At 50.1% G+C, this 25086-nt stretch overlaps 2 protein-coding genes across 3 annotated transcripts; one reads left to right on the forward strand and one right to left on the reverse strand.

Annotated features, from left to right (window-relative positions):
- The first annotated feature begins 769 nt into the window (after positions 1-769).
- SLC51A (solute carrier family 51 subunit alpha) lies at positions 770-3347 on the forward strand. The gene is made up of 9 exons (XM_030496513.1): positions 770-852; positions 1043-1137; positions 1509-1663; positions 1764-1837; positions 1916-2074; positions 2208-2319; positions 2435-2581; positions 2741-2846; positions 2963-3347. The coding sequence occupies exons 1-9, from the start codon at positions 818-820 to the stop codon at positions 3097-3099; spliced, it is 1020 nt and encodes a 339-aa protein (XP_030352373.1). The 5' UTR covers positions 770-817; the 3' UTR covers positions 3100-3347.
- A 578-nt stretch (positions 3348-3925) lies between these two features.
- PCYT1A (phosphate cytidylyltransferase 1, choline, alpha) lies at positions 3926-25028 on the reverse strand. Of its 2 annotated transcripts, XM_030496512.1 has the most exons (10): positions 24842-25028; positions 21612-21716; positions 18094-18234; positions 15192-15291; positions 13359-13475; positions 11288-11439; positions 10408-10486; positions 9837-9979; positions 8598-8786; positions 3926-8013 (listed from the first exon to the last, which is right to left on the reverse strand). In XM_030496512.1, the coding sequence occupies exons 3-10, from the start codon at positions 18208-18210 to the stop codon at positions 7807-7809; spliced, it is 1104 nt and encodes a 367-aa protein (XP_030352372.1). In that variant the 5' UTR covers positions 18211-18234; positions 21612-21716; positions 24842-25028; the 3' UTR covers positions 3926-7806. The 2 variants fall into 2 exon arrangements, with proteins under 2 accessions (XP_030352372.1, XP_030352371.1); XM_030496511.1 differs by lacking the exon at positions 24842-25028 and having other exon boundaries at positions 21612-23923.
- Positions 25029-25086: the final 58 nt, after the last annotated feature.

Genomic DNA, 25086 nt, shown 5'->3' on the forward strand with positions numbered 1-25086 from the left:
TCTGGCTTCAGCAGGAGCCCACTGCCGGAAGGGCAAAGGGTTGGGGCTCGAAGGTCCCTGGGGGCCCAGTATAAACCAGCGCTCATTTTCCTTGGGGTGCTGGGAGGACGCCAGGAGCCATGGACACCCCTGAGACCCATGAGGATGCTGGGATCCATCTAGGACAAAGATATACTGCTCCCCACGCCTGGCGCCCCAGCTCTCCACCCAGTGTGCTCCCTCCATCCCACATTCCCCTCCCAGGCCCGGCCCTGCTCCTGTTCCGGGGGCCGGGCGCTGATCCGGGGTGCTGAGCATCGGGCCAGCCCTGCCCTCTAGTGCCGTGGGACTGCTCTCAGCAGGGCTCAGCGCTGCAGAGCGCTGGGAGCTGAGCCATTGCCAACTGCTCACACAGCCAGAGGGCTGTGCGGGGCCTGGCAGGCTCCCATGGCCCTGCAGCATCACCTCCCGCCCGGCCACTGCTGCCGAGGGGACACGCGGGTGCGTCCCGGACGCCGTGTGGCACCATAAGCCCATCTCCATGCTGCCCGGTGCACCTCAGCATGGGTGCCCGGTGCCCTGGCGACGCGCAGGCGCGCTGGCATAGGTGATGTCCGCCTGCCCCGGCACCCCGGGTCGATAACCGTGCGGCCGAGGGCACGCCAATGGGCGCCTGCAGCAGCGGGCGAGGGAAGGGAGCGCCGGAGGCTGCTGGTTAAACTGGAACGAGGCGCGGCGTCCTCCCCGCGGTCCCTGCCCTGGGGACTCTGACCCCGAGGCAGGCGGTGCTGAGCAGCCCCGCGGCCGCTGGGACGCAGCCGAGGAGGAGCAGAGCAGGATGGACACCCCCATGGAGCTGGCAAACGACCCTAGGTGGGTGCTGGGACCCCCGCGCCGCTTTGCGGCCTGGCAAATCCAGCTTTTTGGGGGAGGATTTTGGGTTATTCCTCTATAAAGGAAGGGAGGTGCTTGGGGGCCAGGCGAGCCAGCCAGGGGACCCTGCGGGGCTGGGTGCCCCCATGTCCCTGCTGGGTCCGTGCAGCGCTCTCCTTCCTCTCTGCAGGTTCTCCCGCCCGCTGGTGGAGATGCTGATAAGGAACTTCAGCGTGCCGGCAGCATGCTTCTCCCTGCCTCCCACCTCCCGGCAGCTGCTGCAGCGTAGGTCTGGGGACTGGGGGGGACTCTCCTTTTGCCACTGTCAGGAGCAGGGCAGGGAAGAAGGAGGCAGGGTGGCTGTGGTGAGCGCAGCCAGGGAGCAGCCCTGAGGAAGGGGGAGGCAGCAAGGTGCTGCCAGGGCCACAGCCTCCCACCCCATAGCCCTGCCTGCAGGGATGGGGGCAGCCCAGGGGGACCAGTGCTGGGGCAGGAGACATGCGAACAGTGGGGCAGAAGCACCAGCTCCAGCATGGCCAGATGCACTGAGGGGCTTCCCAAACGTGTGGAGCGGTTGGTCATGTGGCAGTTCCTGCAGTGGTTGCCCCAGGAGAGACAGGAGGGGACAGAGCTGGTTTCTCATCCCTCCCCGGCAGAGCTGGACACGGCCCAACTCGCCATCATGGGCCTCGCCACCACCATGACGCTGCTGTCGGTCGCGATCTTCGTGGAAGAGCTTTTCTACCTCACCCGCAAGATCCGCTGCCCCATCAAGATGAAGACCCTCCGCTGGAGCAGCTCAGCCCCTACGGTGAGCTGAGGTGTGAGGGTGGTGGGGGCCAGGCCCACGCAAGGGTTGCCAGCCCACAGGAGTGGGGAGCAGCAATGTGCCAAGCTTATGTCTGCCCCAGGTTGTGTCTGTGATCAGCTGCTTCGGGCTGTGGATCCCACGCTCTATGATGGTGGTGGAGATGGCTACCACAGCGTGAGTATCACCTACCCTGGGGCAGTGGCACCAGGGAGCCCACAGGGCCTGACCTGCCTTCCTCCTCCTCCTCCATAGGTACTTTGCTGTCTGCTTCTACCTGCTGATGCTGGTCATGGTGGAGGGCTTCGGGGGGAAGGAGGCAGTGCTCAGCACCCTGAAGGATGTGCCCATGCCTGTCAGCACCGGGCCCTGCTGCTGCTGCTGCCCCTGCCTGCCCCAAATCACCATGAACAAGTAAGACAAAGCTGGGGTAACCCCCTGCCCCTGGGGAGGGCTTTCGCCCCCTGCTTCTGCTGGGGTAAAAGAGAAGCCCCTGGGCAAGGGCTTGGAGGCCTCAGGGTGCTAATGGTCTCTCTTGCTGTGCCAGGAGAAAGCTTAAGCTGCTGATGCTGGGGACTTTCCAGTACACCTTCTGCAGGGTGGTTGGTGTCTTCGTGGGGCTGGTCTTGTCCACTGATGGGAACTACAACCCTGCCGACGTGAGTGCCAGGGCACAGGGACGGGCAGGGTGACACCCTGGACTGGGACCTTCCACCAGCCCTTGCCTTGCCCAGCAGCTCTTTCAGCCCAGGTGTGTTTCTGTGTGTCCCCCAGATCTCGGCGGAGAGCGTGGCCCTCTGGATCAACACCGTGGTGGGTGCCTCCACCCTCTTTGGGCTGTGGTCCCTGGGCATCCTCTTCCGGCAGGCCCGGCTGCACCTGACCGAGCAGAACATCAAGGCCAAGTTTGCCTGCTTCCAGGTGAGCCCCCATCCTGTCTGGCTCCCCACAAGGCAAGGGGCTTCAACAGCATGAACAGGATGGGTGGAGATGGGGCAGGCTGTTGGAGAGAGGGGAAGGTGAAGGGCAGGAGCCCGGCAGTGGTGCAGCCTGCACCACCTTGGGTGTTGGTGGTTGTAGATCCTCGTCATCCTGACGGCGCTGCAGCCTGCCATCTTCGGCATCCTGGCCAACAATGGCAACATCGCCTGCTCGCCGCCCTTCTCCTCCAAGGCCAGGTCGCAGCGTAAGTTGGGAGATGGGGGAGCAGTGGTACGTGCTCCTGGCTGAGCCCCTCCATCGCACATGGGGAATGGGCACGGTGGACGAAGGTGGCTTCAAACAACCCTTCTCCTTTTCCAGAGATGAACATGCAGCTGCTGATCCCGCAAACCTTCATCTTGGCAGTCATGACACGGATATACTACCGCAAACAGGATGACAAGCCGGGCTACCAGCCCGTCCGCTTCGCACCCACAGGCACCGAAAGCAAGGCATGAGCATGAGAGAGCAACTGGGGTGCCAAGGGGAAGAGTGAGGCAAGGGGCTGTTCTGCCCTATACAGCATCTGCTCCTCCTCTGAGCCTGGGGAGCTACCGGCAGCAGAGGAGGCAGAGGGGAAAAGAGCATCTTGGCATGGGGTAAAAGGGTCTGAAACCTGAAAGCCACGAGACAAAGGGACCTGTGAAGCCACCTCCAGCCTGGGGGGCTCTTCTCTGGCACTGAATAAAGATAAATTTGTACCTGAGGCTTGCGTTGGTAACTGGGCTCAGACTGTCTCCTGCCCAGGCTGGGTGGGAGGTGACTCCATGCAGGGAGAAGAAGATGGAGCCCCAACCAGCACAGCCATGGCATGGGGCTGTCACAGTGTGCTCAACACCTGGCTGTAACACTGACCTCTGGGTGCTGGGGTCCAAGGCAATGCCAGGGCAGCAGCATTTCCTCCTGAGACTTTTGGTTGATTCTGGCCTGTCCCTGGCAGGGACAGCAGTGGCTGTTCCTGAGAGGACAGTGGGAGCATCCACATCTGCCAGCCTGGGGCCAGGCAAAGAAAGAAGCCTTGAAGCACCTTCGTAACACAGGCAATTAGTTAATGCTGCCTTAACCAGCCTTGCCCAGAATATGCTCTGGTAGCAGTGTCTGCTCTACACTCAAAACAGAGGTGGGGGTGGACATCGGGAGGAATGATGGCTTGCACAAACCACTAGGTAATCTTTTGATCCCCAATGAAGCAACTTCTCAAACCACTGCTTAAGATGGCAGGTGAGGAGACCACAACAGGAGCTGGCCGTGTTAGGATGGCAGAAAGGATCTAGCACGCATTAGTAAAATGACTTTGCATTTATTTGGCTAAACATAAAAGCCAAACACCCAACTCCAGAACAAGCCAGTAAGACACACAGTGTACACAGAGGCCCACGCAGAGAAACCACCACAGCAAACACTGACTGGGAAGAACGAGCTTAAAGCAACTGCTGCTGTGGGACTGAGGTGACAACAGGACTGGGTGATGCAGCACGGCTGGAGATGGGCAGCAGATGTCAGATCATCAGCGCTAAGACCAGAGCCTGCTGCAGGGCACCACCAAAGCTTCCCTCGTCCTGCATCCTGGTGTCCTCCCACTGTAATACTTCTGGCCAGAGCAACCCATTGGGGAAGCAGTCAGCCAAAGCTCCCAACTTTTATTAAATTGATTCTTTTGGGGAAAAAGCAAGTTTTCTGTCCCATTAGAAGGAGGAAAAAAAGTGACTCAGAGCTCTTCGCAGGTGGCTGTGTTCAAAGCGAAACTGCTCAGCTCTAAGATTCACTGATGTTCCGTAATGAGATTGCCAAATTTGACAGCCTCCTGGCAACAGTACATGGCCTTTACTGACTTCCCAGGCATCAGCAGAAGCATTGAGACCCAGCAATCTCCTCGCTTTGCCAAGAAGCAACACCCAGGCAAGAGCAAAATATGGGATTCATTTCCCTCGATCAGACAACCAGACCCAGCTCCTTACCTGTGGCAGGTAGGAAACCCAACCCACACCTTTACACCAGGGAGCCCTTGGCAGTGAGAAGCTCACCCTGAGGAGCAGGGGCAAGACATGGAGTCAGTCTCACCAAAGTCACTGCTACTGCCAAGTGTATTTGGTGCTCTAGCACCTGCCTCTGGTTGCAAGAACCAGACTGCACAATAAAGTCCTCCATAAAATGCACAAAATCATTTCAGTACAGGTGTGTGCCATACTTTTCCCAAGAGGTTAAAGACCTTCTCCTACAGTTCTAAGCAATATGCTGTTAAAGTGCCATGCTCTTTATTTCTTGCTTCTACCAGCATCCTTGGCACCTTCCAGCTTTGCCCTGCTGCTACTGCTCCTCTTTGCCATCAGAAGATCCTCTCCCAGGGGCTGGTTGCTGATGCCAGAAGCCTCACTGCCACATCTACAGAGTAAGTGAGGCAGGGCTGTCTTGCAGGAGTCAATGCCTCTGGGTTTAGCAGCATTAAACTCAACACATTCTTCAGTGCATGCTAGTAAAGTTTTATTTTTCCACTCTAACTCTTAACTCCACACTCAGTTCCAGCATGCATCTTCTGGATGCTTCTTCTGAAGAGTGGGATGGGTTAGGGGTGTGCAGGACAGCCCTGGAGAAGCCGCACTGGGTACATCTGTGGATAACAAGATATTCCTGGAGGACTTGGCTCACGTGTTTTGCCCAAAGATCAAGCTCTGTCCTATTCCTCATAGGACAGGGCAGTGCTGGAGATAAGGCTGGTCCAGCAATCCATAAGGAAACAAAAAATACAAAGGGGAAAAAAAAAAGAAAAGACTAATCTGGGATTTGAGTTTCCAATTTAATTTAAGTGCAAGGAGGAAGCAGGGATTATTGGTTACAAGAAACAGCTCTGTTATTTCAAGATACATGTAAAACCATAGCTGGCTTCTTACCAAGTACCCCAGGTTTTGCAGAGAGACTGAGAAATACATTAAGGTCTCTGCAGAACAAATCACCATCCAAAACACCATTGTTATCCGAATTTACAGAACACTGTTGCATAACTTGTGTTTAAAACAGTAGTAAGGCTCTAGAGCAGCCTGGCCTTTGTGATCTGGTTTGGGAAAGCAATGCAACACTCATACTGAGGGAAGGGTGAGGAAGGGAAGGTGGGGAAGATGAGGGAAGAGAGAATGTGGGTGATATAAAGTAAGTGCTCTACCACTCAAACTAGGGGATTCAGAACTGGCTTGTACCAACCGGCAATTATTTGCTCCTTATAGCAAAAAAATCCATAGCAGCCAACCACACTCCCAGAGCCGTGCACATCCCTGCTGAGAGAGGTCCAAAGTGGCAGATGAAGAATTCCCAAAATACCCTTCCCTATACCAGCTCTGGCCTCAACAGAAGCACAGCGTCTCTAACAAGCCCTCTGGGCAGCATGACAAAGGATCAGCTAGATGAAAGCTGGAAAGAAGCGGCAGCCTGCTCCTACCACAGGGCCACTGCATTCCTGGGAGCATCGCACTGTGCAGAGCCTGTGGCAGCACTTGGTGATTTGCCTCCTTGCACCCACTGCTCCACAAGCACTGAATCCCACTCGGAGGAGCTCTCTGCAGTATTGCTGACTAGCTCTGAGCTATCCTGTGCTCCCAGCATTGCAGGATACAGGCAACTCTGCCCAGCAGCTCCACCCAGAGACAATGGATATCACAGGCAAACCCGAACAGAAAAGGAAGCAGGAGCTTGGCAGCTATGTGACAGCAAGTCCAGCGCTTGCTGCAGGGACAGAGTACACTGACCTGCTCTGTGCACAGGCATGCAGCGTGAGGAAGGCAACTGCCCACGGGGAGCCACAGGCCACGAAGCTTAGTGTTTATTACAGACACAACAGCAGGCATAACCTGGACCATGGTTTCAAATGAGCAGATTACATATTTAAAATGTTAAAAAGCTGCAGCTCTCTGATGCTCTTTCTGGCCTTCCTCAAGGAAGGCGGAGTAAGCAGGCACTGATTCGTGAATTTATTACGCAAGCCAGGTAACAGTCAGATGGGACTGGGACCCTTCACTGGGGTAAAACATGCCCTTCATCTGTCCAGCTGCACACACCAACACGGGCAGCAAACTGGCTGTACGAATTCACGTTCTGTCCTCATAGCAGCGACTTCACAGCACCAGTGTAAAGGACTGCTCCAGCTCTTAGAGCACAGCAACTGAAACACAAACACGCACAGAGCACAGTCTTGAGGCGCCATTTGGACAGACAGTAAAACTCACTACACAACCAGACACCGGGACAAGGAACTTCTCAAAGGAGTACACGCATTTGTTTCCTGCCTGGGCTCTCACGCACCCGAGGAAATGCGCAGACAGCAAGCGCCCTGAAGAAAAGATTTATTCTCTTCTCTCCAACAGCAACTGAGGGCTGAATTTTAGCTCAAGAGTTAGCAGTCTTCTTAAGATTAGCTGGAGAGGCCTTTTCCCTGCAGCCCCTGTACAATATGGAGCTGCGAATGCTGCGTGCTTATGGGGTGTGTGACTCTACAGTGCTGTGAGTTCCTCCAGGGTGTAACTCCTGTGTGCTAAGCTGGTAGCCCCCTACTCAGCACTACATCCTCATTGTGACACGCTGCGAAGCTCAGCTAAGGGGCACATGAGCAATACAGCGTCTGCTGGACAGATTCCTATGGGCTCCAGTGCAGCAGAAATGTCTCTGTTTCCTAGAGGCCTCTTTACACCACCGCCTCCTGCATGCTCTCGAGGTCATGCTGGTTGAGAAACCAAGGGGTCTTTCATTTGGCAGTGGCACAGATACTGCCTGGGGGTGGGGGGAATAAGACAGAGGAACTGAAGGAAAGAAGAGACACGTGGGTCTTCCCACTCTCCCTCTTGCCTGGAGGTTTAACAAGGGAAAAGAAACCGAAACAAAAGCCACACTTGAGTGCTATTCTTTGCGCTTTAAAAGTATTTTCTAAAATATAAAAACGATCTTCCCCCTGGAAACCACTAGAATGTAAACAATAAAAAGGGGATTTAGGGAGGAGAAGGGAGAGGAGGTTTGAATGTGCTTCCAGGCAGCAGCCCTTTCTAAGAGCAACAGGTGCCTCCAATGCCCTGTGCTCACCGTCAGCCCTGTTCCTATGGCTCTCTCGCTCATTTAGAGTTCCCCAGTGGGTTCAGACTTAGGATGCGGCGGTTAGCGGTTCGCAGCAAATCCCGGCTGGTAGCTTAATCCTCTTCATCCTCACTGATGTCATAGGTGACCGCAGACTCGTTCCTGGAGCGGTTGGCTGGCGAGGAGGGAGGAGTCTTGGTTGAAAAGGGCCAGCGGAAAGAGGGAGATGGGGAGCGGTCGTGCGTGGGGCTACTGCTGGGACTCTGCTTTGGGCTGATGGCCTGCAGCATCCGGCCCTTGCCCTCCTTCAGCATGTGTTTCTGGTGATGGAAGCAGGGAGACAGTTAGCATGGCTCAAACAGCAATGGAAATGGCTGCTAACTACAGCTTGTGCAGCGTTTTGGGTTGTTGTGTCCCTTCAATCCTTCATACAAGAGCAGAAAAAGCCCAAGCATTGCTCCAGACTTTGGAAACCACATACAGTGTAATTGTCACCCATTTTCTAGCACTTCTAACATGAAGTGCCTGTAGAATTTACCCAGCTGTACAGGAGAGCCTGGCATCAAAACTAGCTTTAGACTCATCCTAGACCAGTGAGTGACAAAGTGATCACCAATCTCTTGGCTGCTCAGTGGCCTGCAGGACACAAGCTGGAGTTTACAGGCCAGCTTATGGGACATGGGGACTTCTCGTGCTACAGCTGTAACTGGCATTATCCAGCTGGAAAGGGTGAGGGTTCCCTGTAAACAGGCTGCCCAAGTCTGGGACAACTTGTCTGCAGACTGGCAGCACACTGAGCACTGCAGCAAACCACTAACTTTTGCTCTGGAGACCCTGGGCTCCAGAAGCCCTTCAATGACTGCCAAGCTCTCCAAGATCCCCTTTTCCCAAAGCAGCTCCTTACCAATGCGCCTTCTGGACCAAACATCTCCAGGAAATTGCCGATGAACTCCCGGGACTTCTCTTCCCACTTCTGAATGAGATCAATACTCTTCTCCTCCACTTTCTGCACAAATTCCTTTGACTTCTCCTCTACATCCTTCACCCTCTTTTTCACCTTATCCACACGCTCCTGGAGGTGATATTTCTTCTCCTGTACAGTAAGCGTTGGATCAGAATACAGCTCAGCAGATCTGAGTGGTGACCACCTCTGCTCTGTGTTATTACACTGAACTGCTGGTTAAGACTCAGCATCTCCATTAGTCTTGTGACACTTCTCCTTCACCTCAGTGACACTTCTTCCCTAAACTAAATGGCAAACATAGATGCTTTGTGACAGGCACTGGCACAGCACACAGCGTGAGACTAAACGCAGAGATTATCACTATCTAATAGAAGTGCATGGAAGAGGGAAATGTTTATACAATATACTGATTAGATTCAAGTGACCTGCTGTAGGTCTCTCTGCAGATTATGATCGCACAAGTCTTTTTGCTGGGTGTTTTTAAACAGAGGCAGAGTTACATGCCAAAGAGAGGCCAAGCAGTCATTATCTCTCCTGTTTTGTTTTTGTATTTGATTGTATTAAAAAAAAAAAAAATAGGCATAGTATCTGAGTGATAAAAGCCCCAAAACATCTACTACTTTACATTCTACATCAAAGGGCCCTCTGCCGCGTATTCTGCTTGTGGGCTAGAGCTGCTCAGCACAGGATCAGAGCACGCCCTTCTCTGCTACCCAAGCACTGCTGCTCCTGAAGGAGCTCCAGGAAGGGAATAGTACAGCTAGAACAGGATCAGACTTCATCCTAACAAATGACTCTACCTTAAGAAAGTTGAAGAGGAGAGAGATGACACACAGCAGCTGCTGCCAAGAACCACCCACACTTCGTTCAATTCAAGAAAACACACATTTCACCACGCACCCTGTCTCCAGCTCTTTCAACAGGTAAAACAACACCCGGACATTTCTGACAATGGAGCAATATTAGCAAAACCCCAGCTCCTCTGGGTGGGTCCCTGAGGCAGGGGCAGAAGAAGTCTTAATTTCTACTCCACGGACATTGGTTTGGTGCATCTGTTTAGCTCTGCAGGCTGTCCTTTTACTGGCATATGGCAGGACTGTGCTACCAGTAGATAGACTCTACATCTCCACACTAAGATTCTGCTTCACACAGCTTGTGATGAGAGACACTTCAACTCACGTTTATGAAGCTGACATTGAGCTCTTTAGCTGTGTAACCCCGCTGCAGGTTCCGTCTGGCATAAACATCATAGTCCCGCACGATCCTGGTGATGATATCTGATGTTGAGATCCCCTCAGTCCTCTGAGTTGGTGCAAACATGCCTAAAATTGGGGAACAGGACCCAGGACAGCTGTAGCAAGACACATGGCAAAAGAGCTGCTGCCACCTCTATTAGGGAATAATCTCTCCCGTCAAGAGCTCACTTCCTAACTGTTCTCGCACCTCCGCACCTTTGCCCTTGAATGTACAATACTAGGGTCCTCCTTTCTGGGACTATGAGGAAGACCTAAGTAAGACCAAAGCATCTCAAATCCCTGCCAAAATACTATGTCTTCTAATGAAAAGCTTTTCACTTTAGCTGGTGACTATAATCCACTGCATAATCCACCCACTCTCAGAGCCTCCTGGGCAGACCTTGTTCCCAGGGGAGCACTGCCACTTCCCCAGGCATAATCCTGCCATATAGGGGCAGAGAAGAAACTACAGCAGATCTTTGACAGGAAGCCCTGCAGAATCTGCCCAGACCCACCTGCTTCTTTTATATGCTTATAAACATCATCACTACCAGCAGAAGAATAGGGGATGTCATCATGTGCAACAAAGTCGATCTGAAAATTAAGAAAGCAATGAGAGTCAACATTTTATCCTGCTTTCTGTCAAAGGATGGTAACTTTTTGCTCTACACCTCAATGCAGGGGTGCGACAGAGAATAGCAAGACACTTTCCTCTTGTTAAAAAGCAATGCAGAGCAGTCCCAAGTTCTCAATAGTAATTGCATACTAATTATAAGCACACACCAGAGAGGAAAGGCTGCGACTAAGGACACAGCTGTTTTAAGCTCCACAGAGAAATGGCTTGTTAATGCCAACAAGGCTAAAAAAACTAAGCAAACTCCCCTGGAGACTCCTTCACCTCCCAAAGCAGTTAAACAGATGTTAGAGACTCTTCTCACTTTATCTTACTGACTGATAAAAGACTCTCAAGACAGCTTGCCTGGTTTCCTACTGCAGGGAAGCTGATGTAAATCTGAGTTTCTCCTGCTGTAAAGGAGGGAGTTGGACCAGACACCGTCCAGAAATCCCTTCCAACCCATGTCATCCTCTCTCTACTGTGTTTCACACCAATCTATAACCAGCATCGACTTCTCCTGTAACAGCAAGAACCCTCTCAGGCTTTTTCACCCTGTCACAACCACTACCTTATTTTAACACTACCTGCCAGCTCAGCAAATGCTTCTAGGCTCCCAAGAAGCCCACTTGATTCCCATAACCCAGTTAGTTCCCTACTTAAGGAGTTTCAACAGAAACTGGTTGCTCAGGCAGAGGTCACCCCCATGGATAAATTCTTGCTATAAACAGCCAGCACAGAGGCTAATCAAAATGCAGAACAGATCAGATGTCACAAATTACCCTGTGCTCTGCCAGGAACTCGGGGGTAAGCGTCCACGGCGCATTTCTCACCACTTCATCGACATAGCGACAATGCTGCACAGCGTCATACCGCTCATTTTCATTCATTACTGTGAAGCCCTTGAAGTTATGGGTTAGCTCGTCACTGCAGACTGAAGAAACAGGCAGAGAAGAGTGAGCCTGAGGTACTTACCCCAATACTTTACTGCAAAAAGACCTTGCACACACTCCTGCTACACCAGGCAATGCCAGCCTGGTTTTGGCAGGCTGATGGACTGCGCTGGCACTTTCAAACCCAGCCGCAAAGCACCAAGAACAGTGAGCAGTGCAGGGAACTTAGCTCCTGAGCAATTCTAGGAAGGCTTTTGGGTAATTTCTGCCCAAGCTGGGTGCCTACACGCCAAGCCCTCGAGGTCTATAGAACTCTTAGTCAATACAGAAGACAACTCTCCTCTATGAAATGGCACCTGGGGGCCTATTGGACAGGAATCTGCTTTTTAACCTGTAGATGTCTCAGGCTTGGGAACTGAAGCCCATGAAAAAAGCCCTAAGCTTCCGATTTCATAAAATGCCATACCACAGTCTAGTTTTTGGAAAGCTGTATTAAAACAAAGGGTGAGTTCACAGCAAATCAAGTTAGCTTAATTATGTTCTATGAGAAAGTAAACTAAAAACTCTTTAAAATCTGCAATGTAAGAGGAGGGAGTTTTATTTGGTTATCACTCAAAAGTAAACAAGACATTAGCAGTCTCACTGGCATTGGATGTATTTATGTTCTGGACAAACAGATGATAAAGAGCGGGTGAGACTGCTCCCAGCTTGAAGCTAATGTTCACTGGGCTGTGGCCTCATCTCAGTTCCTGGTTCAAGGGAAGCAGTTCATTGCCCTCCATCTCCTCACCAGTCTCCCAAAGACAGAGAACATGGTTACATACCTTGCTACATTAAGACATTAATAGTTTGACCTGTTTGAGGTACAACATTTATGTACATGGGGATGTCTTTCCACCAGCAAGATTTCTAAGCTCAGTGCATTTTGTAGGTTGGAGTGACTATTTCAGCTCTCCTCCCTCCCTTCTCCTTCCAGACACTACAACAGCACACACAAAAAAATGCAGAAGTACCACTACAAAAACACCCTCAGCAGCAAGTGGTAAGGAAACAAGCCACACAAAGACATTATGATCACTCTATTGCGAGGGGATCAGAGTTTCAATTTGCTTCAGGAAGCTAACGGTTGTTGAGAAAAGTAGTTAAAGGTATTCTCAACTCTGATACTTAAATGTCATTACACAGCCTGACCACAGGTCACCTCGTGATAGACAACATACACAGCCTGATGAGTCTTTAAGGTGGGTGAAGTCACGGGCACAGAGGCCGGTATACTACAGCAGCCAGAAAAAAGGGTTTCCTTTTTCCCTGTTATATTCCGGAAGGAGGCCTGGCTGAAACACCTCTTCTAGATCCCCTCAGGCAGTCAGCAGGATATTCCTGGCAGCATGTAAAGACCTTTGAACCTAACAGATAAAATAGGGAACCTTTATTTGGAGAAATGGGGCCTCACTGACTTCCATGGCCACATGCCCAGAAAACCGTGATCTCCACACTCCTAGCGGGACCTGTTAGGGATTAGCCACAAGCAATCCCCAGCAAAGAGTTGGAGTGGGGAAGTGACATGCACTGTGATACAGGTGACACAAAGGTCAACCAGCCATGGAGGGACTGTTACTCATTCTTTAACTATCTCATTCAAGAGGCAGATGTTCAATTGTCCCTAATATATTTTGATACTCAGATGTGCAACTCACCAGTGTCTGTCACAGTGTGATCAAAAAAGTCTTTTCCTTAAGCACTCATTTGCTACAGGGTATCTTTCTGCAGACATACCCAACTCTCAACATATTACAGTGAGACTCCAACAACATCTGGGACAATTGGCTGCAGTGAGAGCTGCTTTATGGCCAGTGAAGCCATAAAGACAAAAACCTTACTATGCCATCTACATGCAGAACCACAAATGGAGGTAAACTGTACTCCTACGACAGCCAAAGTCAACAAGGTCACTCCTTACCTCCAACAATGAGGTATGTGTTTGGGAAGAGGTTCTTCGCTTGCATCAAGGCCCGGGCATGTCCAGAGTGAAACAAATCAAATATTCCATCAGCATAAACTCTTACGGGGCGATCCACTGTGCCAAAGGGACAGAGAGACATTTGTGAAGAGTCCTTCCTGGAGAAGCAGCTGCTGCTCATGTCCGCATTTGGAGACCTTCTAAAACTCATGGGGATGTTGCAGAAAAGTGGCAGAAAGCAGAGCTGTGGCCAGGAAAAGTTTGTAAAGAGCAATGGCTGGCACTCTGCCTTTCCACATGGAAACAAAAGCAGCTCAGCTGAAATACAACTATATTCAAAGACAGACTCAAAGCCTACCACATATCCACTGAAACAAGTTGAAGGGAGACCAAGGGAAAACAAACGCCAAACATCTCCCTCCTATGGAAACCCAAAACAGCATTCATTTTTTGCACAGCAGGGAGCTACCGGAGGGGAACTGGCCCAAATGTTTCATAGGTGCCTGATTTCCCCCTGCCAGCCAGGATAACATCTCAAGACCATTTCAGCTTCCTCCTCTGCAGCCACTGCCACAGCTACCAGTCTAGCTGAGGGACCAGACTGTTCTAATTCCCCACTGCTATCATCAGCTTCCCCAGACCATGAAGTGTATGGCTCTACCCAAAAACTCAGGCTGACTACTCAAAGAAAACACAAAGGTAGGGTTGTTAAGTTCAAGCTAAGCAGAGAAGCTGCTTTGAGGACAGCGTCTTTCAATCCCTTTTCAGCAAATCCACCTCACTAAAGATGCCAGGAGGCTTTGGAGAGCCAAGGATCTGGAGATCTGAGACTGCAAAAGCCTTCTGTATGCCAGGAGAGGGCTGGTCCTGGCAGGCCCTTATGAAAGTACAGTCATGTTCTGGAAACTGTTCTCTTTTCCTCCATACCTGCAGCAGCTATGGTTCCTGAGCACAGGCATAAACAGCAACAAGGAAGCATGCAGTGTATTTTAGTCTTAGCAGGCAGGAGAGCCATTGCTACTGAAATCAGAGACCTTAGGCAGGCTCTGGAGATTTTCAGCTGGGAAATTAATGTGGACTGTGAAAGGCATCGGATTTCTAGAACCTCTGCAGGAAACCACTGCCAGGTCTCATCAGTAGTCAGGTAGGTAGAAGTGCAGCATTTTTATTGTCTCTGTAGACACAACAGAGAGGCCAAGACAGCACTGTCTGTACACTCTGGCAAGAGAGCGCAGCCACCCTTCAGGAGTCAGCCCTGCCTCTGCCTTCTTTTTAGCCTCCCTTTTAGACTTGCAAAGAGAACAGTTTCGCCCAGCCTGGTTTAGAGAATAAAAGGATACGTTCTTGTTCTGGGGCTGGCCTACTGTGTTTAAGAACACTGACTTTAGTTCAAAGCCAGGCTACAATGGGACATTCTGGAAAAAAGATACATGTTGGTTTTGTCTGCCCTTTTCAAGTTTCAGAAAAGATGACTTTTAAAGTGCTTAACCTTAAGCTGCTTCAAAGTTGTACAGAAAAATGTTCAGCTCTGATACTATTCTATAGCTGCCAGCGGCACGGAAGAGCTAAACCACAAATATCTGTTTGCATCAAATAGCCTTACTGGTGAAGGTATGGCTCCTCACACACATGAGCTCCAATTTCAGTTGTACTGGCAGACCAATTTCACATGGGAACAGTTATCTAACCACCAAAGCATTAACCAAATCACTGACCACAAAACTGGTCTGACACACAAGGTTGGTTTGGTCTCAAAGATATCACAATCAATCATACCTGCATCCCACCCTCCAACATTTACACAGTCCCCTTCCAATCTGTTTTTCTACTTACAAGGGGTCCCTCTCATTGCTTCTTCATATGTTACTCTGATGTATGGCTTGCTGTAATCGATTTCTACTTCATCTGAGAACGGAGCCGGTTCCTTCAGTCCCTAAATAGCCAGAAAAGGTTACATGTGAGAATGCAGCATACAGCAGCAGCACTGACACTGCAGTGTCCTAGTCACCAAGTGACTCACTGTGTCTCACTGTGCACAATTCAAACACACGTACTAAAAGACTAATTAGTGTTAAACCTCAAAACACCCCTATAGGGTGCTTAGCCTAAGTTTAGAGAGAAATAGAGAGAAAAGTGGAGTTAAGAAGATGGCAGTCATACTGGACGCAAGAGAACAGGAGGCTCAGATCTGCAGCTGGTAAAACCAGACTTTTGACAAACAGCAGTTCAGAGCGGCATAAGCCAAGCTTCATCAAACCTCACTGTCGCAGCTCCAGCTATGCCAACCCAGGCAAGACCATCACTTTGCTGTGCCTGAGTGCTTGTGCTATGATGTACAAATTGTAACAGCTCCTCGACTTGATTTTATGAACGAGCAGAAGAGCAATACCAACAGCAGCACTAATTCCCAGGGAACATGTGTATCATCACCCATTTCTGAGCCATACACAGTGAGAGATTGACCTCAACCTGTGGCATCTGTAACTGTTGCAGGCATCTACAACTGTAGGTACTATAACTTGGTATCTACAACTGATGCAGGAGAACACCTCTAATCTGCTAGCTTGTTTAATCAGCAGCTGAAGTCCAGGTATAACTTCTGGTCTCCTCTGAAGGAAAACAAAACATCTGCCCTTCCCATAACAGAACAAACAGCCCCATTTCCTTGTAGCAGGAAGGTATGGGGCAGCAATGGATGTCTTTTTCCCAAGCCAGAAGACTAGGAAATGAGCTTGCAGATCATTACAATAACACATTCAAGCTGCAAAAACCTAATGAGCCATTTCCTCTCTGACTTCCTGTCCCATTGCAGCATCCTGCCATGGTGCCCAGCACCACTGCAACTAGAAAGACTGCTGCTATTATTGCTAATGGCATTCCTTGTTGCTAACATCATTCCTTATTAGAGTGCTCAAAGTGAAGCGCACAAGAAAGCACTTCACTGACCACTAGATTCAAGCACACTGATACTGCTGAAAATCTCCTTTAACTTACTGAGGCTCTAGTACCCGTGTTTCACACACAACATCCTCTACCAGGATCCTTACTGTTAGGTAAGGCCTGCACATCTCTGCTTTCATCATTGCCATTATATCTGGGACTTGTGAATAAAACAGATTCTTTGCATGTGGTTCGCACATACTTGATATGAAGCTAGGAATAAAAGCATAAAAAACCCTATCAAAATTATCAGATGATCACAGAGAAATGTCCTCAAAAGGTCCTGCCAGAGTGTTGCACTTCCTCCGCAGTGCCTACAAGGGTCAGGACTCAACCTGATGTGCACAATACGAGAGGCTTATGCGTCAGCAAGCTTGCTACCACCATCTGCTGCTGAGCCCTGCTGCTTCAGGGGAACGCTCTGCTAGCCAGCTGTTGAGCTGGGAGTGGTAAAGGCTTCAAGGTAATGTCACAGTTAGGCGACACTATTACTCTTGCTATAATAGATAAATCTTTCACAAAAGAAGAAAAAAAAAATCTTTCCTCAGGAGGTCTGTGCTAGCCCTCTGGCTAAAAAACAGCCAGAAACTTTTGAGAGTGGCTAGATACTGTCTGTTGTGTGCTGTTCATAGATGCTTTATTTCTAACACAGGACAGACACCAACTTGAAGAGCAAGTGATTCCCATGGAATAACCTGCACACTTCTCCTTCCTTACTGAAATACATGGGGTGGGTTTTGACAACAGTCAAGGATAAAAAGGTTCTGAGGGATAAGTCATGCAACAGGTCGAGCCTCCTTTCCCAATGCTTGCCTCCCCAGTTCTCATTGTTGGTGCTGCTCTTGCTTTGTTACCATCTGCCAGATACTCTGGGACAGGACTGAAGTACTTCTGAAGAGCAAAACATTGTTATCAAAGAGGAAAGCTGCAACACATCACCCTATTTTGCCAAGGACTATGACCCCAGTACGACGTGGCAGGGATGGTAGCTGGCTTTTGACAGAGATAAGGGAAGAGCAATTAGAGCACACGTGATACACAGGACGGCTCCAGGAAGAGGGCAGAGAAGAGCTGTAAAAAGTCTATCATCACAATATTGTGGCAAGGAGAAGTTAAAGTCAGCCCTTTACACTAGTATTAACTGGCACAGACCCCCTTTAGAAGAGACCCCAGTGGCTTTAGCTTGCTAAAGCTGTCCCAAGGTTGATCTAGACAGAGAAATTTTCCTGAACACTCTCAAAGTACCAGCAACATAAATGCAGTCTCCTGCCAGACCAGAGGATCAAAGGAGCAGTTATCTTCTGGGTGTTTCAGAGTGTGAATTCAATAGACTGCTTCTGCAGGTGCGTACAGGCTTCACACCTTCCTGCAGTTCCCTGACTTGAACACGACTGCTTTCTGCAAGCTGCATGGGTTGTTACATACTTATTTGGAGTATTTCTCCCTCCTGCTGGGTCACTTCATAAAACCCACTTGTGAGAAATGAATGCTTACTTCTCCATGAGTATCTACATTCATGCCTGTTCAGGTTCAGCTTAAGTGACTATAAACAAGCTAGACACACCACAAAAGCAGCTTAGTGACACTTTCCTCAGACCTAATTTAAGCCCACATTGTAAGTATGTTATTAGTATGAACAAAGGAAGATTTTAAACTGGCTTTGCAAGAAGGATAGCTACTGTCATTTGATTCTCCCCTACCCCCCACAGAAAAACCATCACATTTATCTTTCTGCTGTTACAGCTCAATGTCCTAATCTCTCGGGCACCTAAAGCTCCTATCTCTGCTTACTTACGAGTGAGCGCCGGGACATTTTTGGAGGGATTCCATCCAGCTCTGTCGCCCCATTGGGGCCAGATCCACCTTTTCTTCTCTTACGGGAATTCAGCCTGGAGGAGGTCGGAGGCTCCATCTTGCCAAGCACACCCAGCAAGAACTGGAACAAAATGAAGGAGAGAGGGAGAAAAAACAGTAAAAATATTTCTCAGCTCTTCCAAAGCAGAATCAGTCAACAGCAGGCACAGCGTACAGAAGGTCAGCGCAAAGACACAGCCACCTAACAAGGGGCTTAGCCAGTTGTATTTGGCACCAGCTGCCAAGGCTTGACAAACAGTGCCTGGTGGGAATACTGAATCATTTAATGCAACTTGGAGCTGTTCTGCAGAGAGAAGTGTGCAGCAGCCAGCTGGCTGGAGAGAAACTTGAACAAGAGTTGCAATGCAAATTATAAATCACTACTACAGGGCTAATTATACTATTTTAGCATCTCAAAAGCAACCTAAGGATTAAGGCATGCCTAGTCTGCATGCAGCCCTCCCCTAGCTCTCATTTTGATGAAGGCAAACACTCTTCCAACCTTCTGTGTCCCCTACCCACTCATCAAGACGGTGGGTGTGCTGCATCCCTGTACAATCCTGATGGGAGGAAGAAGCAGGTTTAAGCAGCAGGGTAAGGGAGAGGGAAGGGGTGCAACCCATGGTCATAACTTCAACAACTACCCGGCTTGCTGTTTGCTTTTTTGCATGTGTAAGACCAAGCTGCAGCTCCCCAGTGGGGACGGTTCACCTTGGGATGGCTGCCACTGTGCTCCCCTCTTGTCTCCTGTCCCCACTGCAGCAGTGACTCAGCTGATGGTGAAGCAGCTGCTGATATCACATTAGGGGCACACTTACTGCTGGCACTTTATGTACCAGCTTGTAATTAGCAGTGGTTCAGCTGAACTGCTTCTGTGATGAACGGACAGACAGACCACCAATTTAGGACAGAAATCATGACAGCCATCTGTGCTTTTGAGCTGGAGTCATTGCACTTTCCCAAAAGGGCCCTGGAGCATTAGGAAGCCCAGCACTCCATACAGCTGAAGCAAAACTAAGGATTTATAGAAAGATATGGCAGCAAACATTCCCATTTCAGCTGCTGCAGGAGTTAGAAACGGGTGCTACATTTGCAAAGTTTGTAACTAAAGAGCAGCATTATCTTTCTGGCTCACTTGAAGTGTGGAGCTCTCCAGTGCAGCAACTGGCACTTCTGACCTGCTGTTCCTGAGAGCAGCATGACCCCTTTGCCCAGGAATGATGCTTACGTGTGTGCCTCAACACCCTAATAATAAGAGCCGTGTGGAATTTAAAACGTCTCCCCACCCATAAGCAGTGGGTGTGCTGGAACATGTTAGGTGGGGGAAGTGGGAGGTATGAGACACGGCAGATGTCCCTCTGAACACCACCCCTCTCCTTAGCAGAGGGCAACTGCTGAGCATTCCTGCTTGGGACAAGCTGGAACTGTCCTCAGTAAGGGCAACCGGGCAAAGCTCTGTTGTTCAGCAACCAAGAAGGGTGGGCTTTGTGAAAGGGAGCTGTTAAGAAGCAGATTTAGTGATCGGACTTACTCAAGCACAAATGACTCCAGGTTAAGTAATGTTCCAAAATAAGGAGTCAAATGCAGTTTAGTAACATGTGAACACACCAATCTCCCCACCTAGCATCAAGTAGATGATACCTTAGGAACAGTATCAGGACCAGAGACAGCTGAACTGGTTTTGGGCTACATGCATCTAAGTATCCCAGGCAGCTGTTAGGTTCAACACAATGCACTAAGGACAGGAAAAGAGAATCATAGGTGAGTGGAAAGCCAAAACAGTATTTGGAAGAAGACAAAAGTACTTTGCAAACATTCAACTTTCAGGTAAGATTTGTGCTATAAATGCAGCAGCTTCCAGAGTGCCTCTGTGAAAACAAAGGGTATGACACAAGCAATTCCTAGGTTTTGCAAGCACGCTCTGTATGAGTTGTTTACTTCACCACCATGATCCTAGCAGAAACCATCTAGCTCACAAAAAGCAGCAGGCCTCTGTCTCTGGTTCAAGTAATCCCAGTGTTTGTAGAAACAGTGGGGGGAAACAGCAGCAGATTTTCTTGTTATTTGGTCAAAATAATTTCACTGTGCTTCAAGTCACCTGTTGGTCTCTGAACACTTGCTTTCCTTCCCTTTGGAGAGAATTAAAAGGTCTATTAAAGTGCTGAACACAGTCATTCAGAACCACTGTCCATCAAAACATTAAAAAGCCCTGGCAGAGGCTCTGGTGCTGAAGTACAGACATAGCAGTCCCCATGCACAAACAGGTGAAGCTCTTCCTGCATTAGCTTGGCACATCAGAGCAGCCAGACCTCTCCGCACACAACTACACTGTGCTGAGCTATTGCCAGCATCTTGCTGCCTGTGCAGAGCTCACAGCCAGTCAAAGCAGGTTACAGCACAGGGCAACACTATGCTTTATGCTGATGCACAGCACCACTGTCCAAGCCCAGGAAAAATCTCCAACAGCTTCTTCCCACACCCAAGCAACTAGTTTCCCTCCACCCTAATTCACTTTTACAGTTCTCAGAGTATACCTAGTCAAATGATGACAAGCAATACCTTAAGTGAATGCATTTTGTTTGCATCAAATAAGCAGCAGTGGTCAGACAGCACCAGCCACCTAGCAGCAGCAACAACTGATGTACCAAGGGAGAAAGCTGCTTTGAGGATGGAGTAAATATGCTCTGTCTGCTCTGATCTTATAGGCTAGATGTTGCTGAAGGAGCCTCTGCAGTGTCTGGAGAGCTGGGCTGGGCATCTCATGAGTGACACAGCCCTGCTAAGTGCTCAAATTGATGTAGAAATTAAACAATTTTACCATTCCTCAGAGCTTTAAAACTTCTCTCCTGTGGCTAGCACGTTTTTGTGAAGTCCTCTCAGCACCAAACTTGTTTTCATTAAAAACTGGGAACACATTGTTTTTAAAAACAAACCATACCTTACTGCTACAAAGCGATTAATCTTAGAATGTTTCATTTTGACCCTAAAATAGCATCCCAAACAATTACTTACTAACAATGGGATACAACATCTGTAGCTGAGCTTAGCACATGAGCACACAGCTTTGCTTCCCTAAATGCATAAAACACTGCCTGTTTAAAATTAATTACATTTACAGCAGATGGGGAATGGGGAAGAGAAGACAACTCTCAAAGCTCATTCTGAAAAAAAGCCAAGATAAAACCCAGGCATAACCAGAAGAGCGAGCCCTGCTGTAAAATATTAACATTGTTCTATTTTGTTTAAGGCACCACCCTCCTGCATTACTGAGTGTGCTGAACACCAGAAACTGCTCATGAGGAGCAAGGTTGGAAGTGCCCCATTCGGGAAAGCCGTGGGCAAATCTCAGCCTCTGCAGTACTTGACAAAACACTCAGGGATTCGCTTCTGAAACTTCTTAGGTGCATATCCTGTATCAAAGCAGCACCTTGCATCACCTCAAGGTGCCAGCTAGCTCACCTCAAGAGAGTTGCACGAGCTCTGCGAGGCCCAGCCAACTGCCAGATGGGAGGAGTTGCTCTCCCTGTCAGGGAACCACTGAATCCCACTGAAATGCAGCCGCTTCTGTGAGGAAAAAAGGACAAGCATTGGTTACCACAAAGGAAAAAAAAAACCACAGGGAAAAGTAGGGAAAGAATTTACAACTCTTCTAAGGTTAGTTAACTACGCCATCATCCGAGCTGGAATTTAACCACAACTCCGCAGTTAACACCTCTGGAAGATGCAGAAGGTCAGAATAGGTGTGGCAAACCTTCTTGTTAGCCAAAGCCTTATCTCGCTGTCTGCATCTCCATGGACAGTACTGATGTTTTGTTTAGCTTTGGAGGTGTCAGAGAACTGTGTGCCTGGCACTACACTGGAGACGCAGATAATTCCTGCGTATTTCTGCACCCTAACCACACCAGTGGCATGAGGACCCGGCCCATCTGCATTCTTTGTGTTCTCATGTCCCAAGGAATTTATTGAAGAATATTATCTGCAAATCTACATGCAGTAGTGGGATTTCTTCTGCCACTTCCACTGCTTTTCACTTGCAGATTCACATGCCAAGGCAAAAACAATCCTGCTACTTAAATTCTAAAGCCTGTGGAAAACAAGAGATAGCTGCAACTATTCAGTAAACACTCTGGCTCCAGGCTGCTGCATTTCCCACCCCAATCCAAGTCAGCACAAGACTGGCAGGCTGGACCAGCAAGGCCCCTTGACACCCACAGCTCCCAGGCTCCCCTATCGTCCCTCTGAACTTGGAAGGTGTTGGCACATCAGATGTGACTGTCATGTGCTGCTTTGCCTACAAGATCGCCCCATTTTACAGGAGCAAGCTATTTCTCTTCTGCTGACTCATCTGCAGGCAAATGCTACTAAACTTTGCACTCTGCCAGCTGTCTGCAGAGAATTGCCTTGACACATGGGCAGCACATAAGCGAGGGCCTCAGGTAAAAGGAATAAGTCCTGTCACTTCAGGTAATTCCCCTGACAGGCTGTATAGTACCAAAATGACCCTGCATTCCTCCATCAAGGGGAGAAGAGTATCCCTTTCCCCCTGTTCTCCCCCCACTCCAACCCCAAATTTACGATTAACTTACTGGTGCGTATCCCTGTAGAGGTCTGTTGCAGACAGAAAGACTCAGAAGAGGTTAATGACAGAAGACTCATCACAGATTTCCCTTCAACTCGTGCTTAAAAACCTTGCCCAGTCTCCAAGGCAACCTCATTCCCAGCCCAAGCTTGCCAGGCCCAGCTCTACCCCAATCTTCAGAGTAAAAGTATCTGCTAAAAAACCTGAGTGCTAATGGCTGCGTCCCAGCCCACATCTGCTCTATCTAGATGGCCTAAGCCCTCAAGCCCCTTTCTAAAGTTACTGCAGGATCTGGTAGGCAGAGTCCTGTCTACACTTATAAGACAGGCTGCTTCAGCTACTCTGGCTGAGCAAAAGCAACCAACCTGCAGCATATTAATAGCCACATGAACATATAAAGGGGATTCCAGTTCAGCCAGTGCCGCACAGCGGTACAACGGCATCCAGATGCAGACCTTTGCTATATTTGCTAAAACAAACCCCCAAGCCTTGCATCCTGTACTGATGCAGGCAGGTTGGTAATATCTTTTCAAGCAGAGCCCAAGCACAGAAATCTGGTACCTGTCTTGCAATTGATGAAAAGATGCTGCTTTTCACCAACAAAGTCCCAAATAGCTTAAGACAATTCTAACACCACAACTGAAAACAGTGCAGCATGATCACCTCGGCAGCGCTGCTATGGAATACACACACAAAAAAGAGAACCTGGTGGCAAGACCTTCTCCGTGAATTTGCAGCCCTTCTGGGTATACCATAACCCGAGGCACCGAGTGTCCCAGTGTGCGACTGTCTCTGCTGTGGTTAGCGAAGAAGAGGAGGATTTATGCAGAATATCAGAGAAGATTTGGAGCCTGGCCAGGGACAATAAAGTACAGGGATGGGTGGTCACCCAGTCCTGACTTTTGTGTTGAGTTGCATGTATGATTTGTTTTTAGGGTTTAATAGAGCCTTTTGTGACTTCAGGAGGCAACCTCCTCAGTAGGTTTACACATCAATACCAAGCCCTTGCTCCAACAATTATTATTTGTGGCTCACCCTACAGTACTTTCAAGATAATTACAATCTAGATCTTGGACCAGGAAACTTCCAAGTCATAAATTGTAATAATTCTGTAAGTACAGCAAATTCCTTCAGGAAACAAAGCACAGGTGTTTGTCATGCGAATTTCAAAGCAAATACAGTGGTTGTGCTCAGGCCCAGGAATCCTGCAGATGGAAACCCAGCAGTACCTGCTTCTGACCACACGCCAGCCCCACACTGGGGACCTGGTGCTGCAAAGGCACGGGGTGGGGACGGAGGAGAGAATACCACCTGCAGCATCCTGCACCTCCCTCCACAGCAAGCGAGGGCTACTGAGGAGCGCTGCAGCTCTCAGAATTCCTGCAGACTTTAATTACAAAACGATAAATCAGTGCAGCCAGGACTTTGGTGGACACAAAAAAGCGGGTTAGAGAGGATGTGTGCTGCGCGGCAGCTAGGTCACACCTTCTCTCTCCGCAGTCAGGGCCACCTGCTTGTCATTCTCCTCCTCTCTCCCCAGCCCAGCCCTTGGTTTCATCCCCTGGGTCCGGGATGTCCCCCCCAGTCCTCATGCTCCAATCCCTGGGGGTGTACCCCGAAAGTTTCGCCCAGCATCTGCTGCTGCCTCCTTTTGCCTGCCCCCAGCGCAGCTCATCCTGCTGCCCTCCAAGCATTGTGCCCAAGCTCCAGCCTCTCCCCACGCTCCCTCCAAAGGGAAGCAGCGCACCACGACCCTCCCCAGCAGACACTGTCCCTTTATCCAAAGCCAAGCACCCCACGTCCCTGTGAGGCAGCACCTCTCAAAGTGCCCCTACTCCACAGCGAGCCCAGGCCGGGCTGCCCCATGCCTGGCCACCCCGCTGGGAAGAGGTCCCCACTGACCCCGCAGGGCACAGAGAGGAGCCCCCCACCTGCCTCCATCCCCCGCGACGGGCACTCCTCTGGTGCCAAAGCAAGCGCCGTGTCCCCTGCGACAGGGACAGACCCCGCAGCCGCCCCAGAGCCCCCCGGGCCCGCAGTGACAGACCCCAGAGACCCTGGGGCCCGCCAGATGCCCCCGGTGCGCACAGCCCCGGCCGCCGCCCCCTACCAGCGAGCCGCCGTCCGCACGCTCCGCCACCGCTCAGCCAAGCCCAGCCCGGCCTGGCCCGGCCCCGCCGCCGCTGCCGGAGCCGCTCCCGGCGCCGGCGCCGGCCCCGCCCCGCTCCCGCCAACGCCAACGGGGCTGCGGGCGGAGCCGCTGCGTGTCGGCCCGGGGCGGCAGGAAGGGACCGGCCGCGCTCCGGGAAGCCGCGCTCCGGGAAACCGCGGCTGGAATCTCCGTTCCGGCGCACA

The sequence above is a fragment of the Strigops habroptila genome, chromosome 8 (genome assembly GCF_004027225.2).
Source record: "Strigops habroptila isolate Jane chromosome 8, bStrHab1.2.pri, whole genome shotgun sequence".
Taxonomy (NCBI): Eukaryota; Metazoa; Chordata; class Aves; order Psittaciformes; family Psittacidae; genus Strigops; species Strigops habroptila.

Coding starts and splice junctions, on each gene's coding strand:
- PCYT1A (XM_030496511.1), bottom strand. CDS start 21,740: ATGCTTGTCCTTTTTTCCTCACAGAAGCGGCTGCATTTCAGTGGGATT. Junction 15,292..18,093: donor AAATGTCCCGGCGCTCACTC/GTAAGTAAGCAG, acceptor CTGGCTATTTAG/GGACTGAAGGAACCGGCTCC. Junction 10,487..11,287: donor AGTTCCTGGCAGAGCACAGG/GTAATTTGTGAC, acceptor CTTAATTTTCAG/ATCGACTTTGTTGCACATGA.
- SLC51A (XM_030496513.1), top strand. CDS start 818: ATGGACACCCCCATGGAGCTGGCAAACGACCCTAG. Junction 853..1,042: donor GAGCTGGCAAACGACCCTAG/GTGGGTGCTGGG, acceptor TCCTCTCTGCAG/GTTCTCCCGCCCGCTGGTGG. Junction 1,138..1,508: donor CTCCCGGCAGCTGCTGCAGC/GTAGGTCTGGGG, acceptor CCTCCCCGGCAG/AGCTGGACACGGCCCAACTC.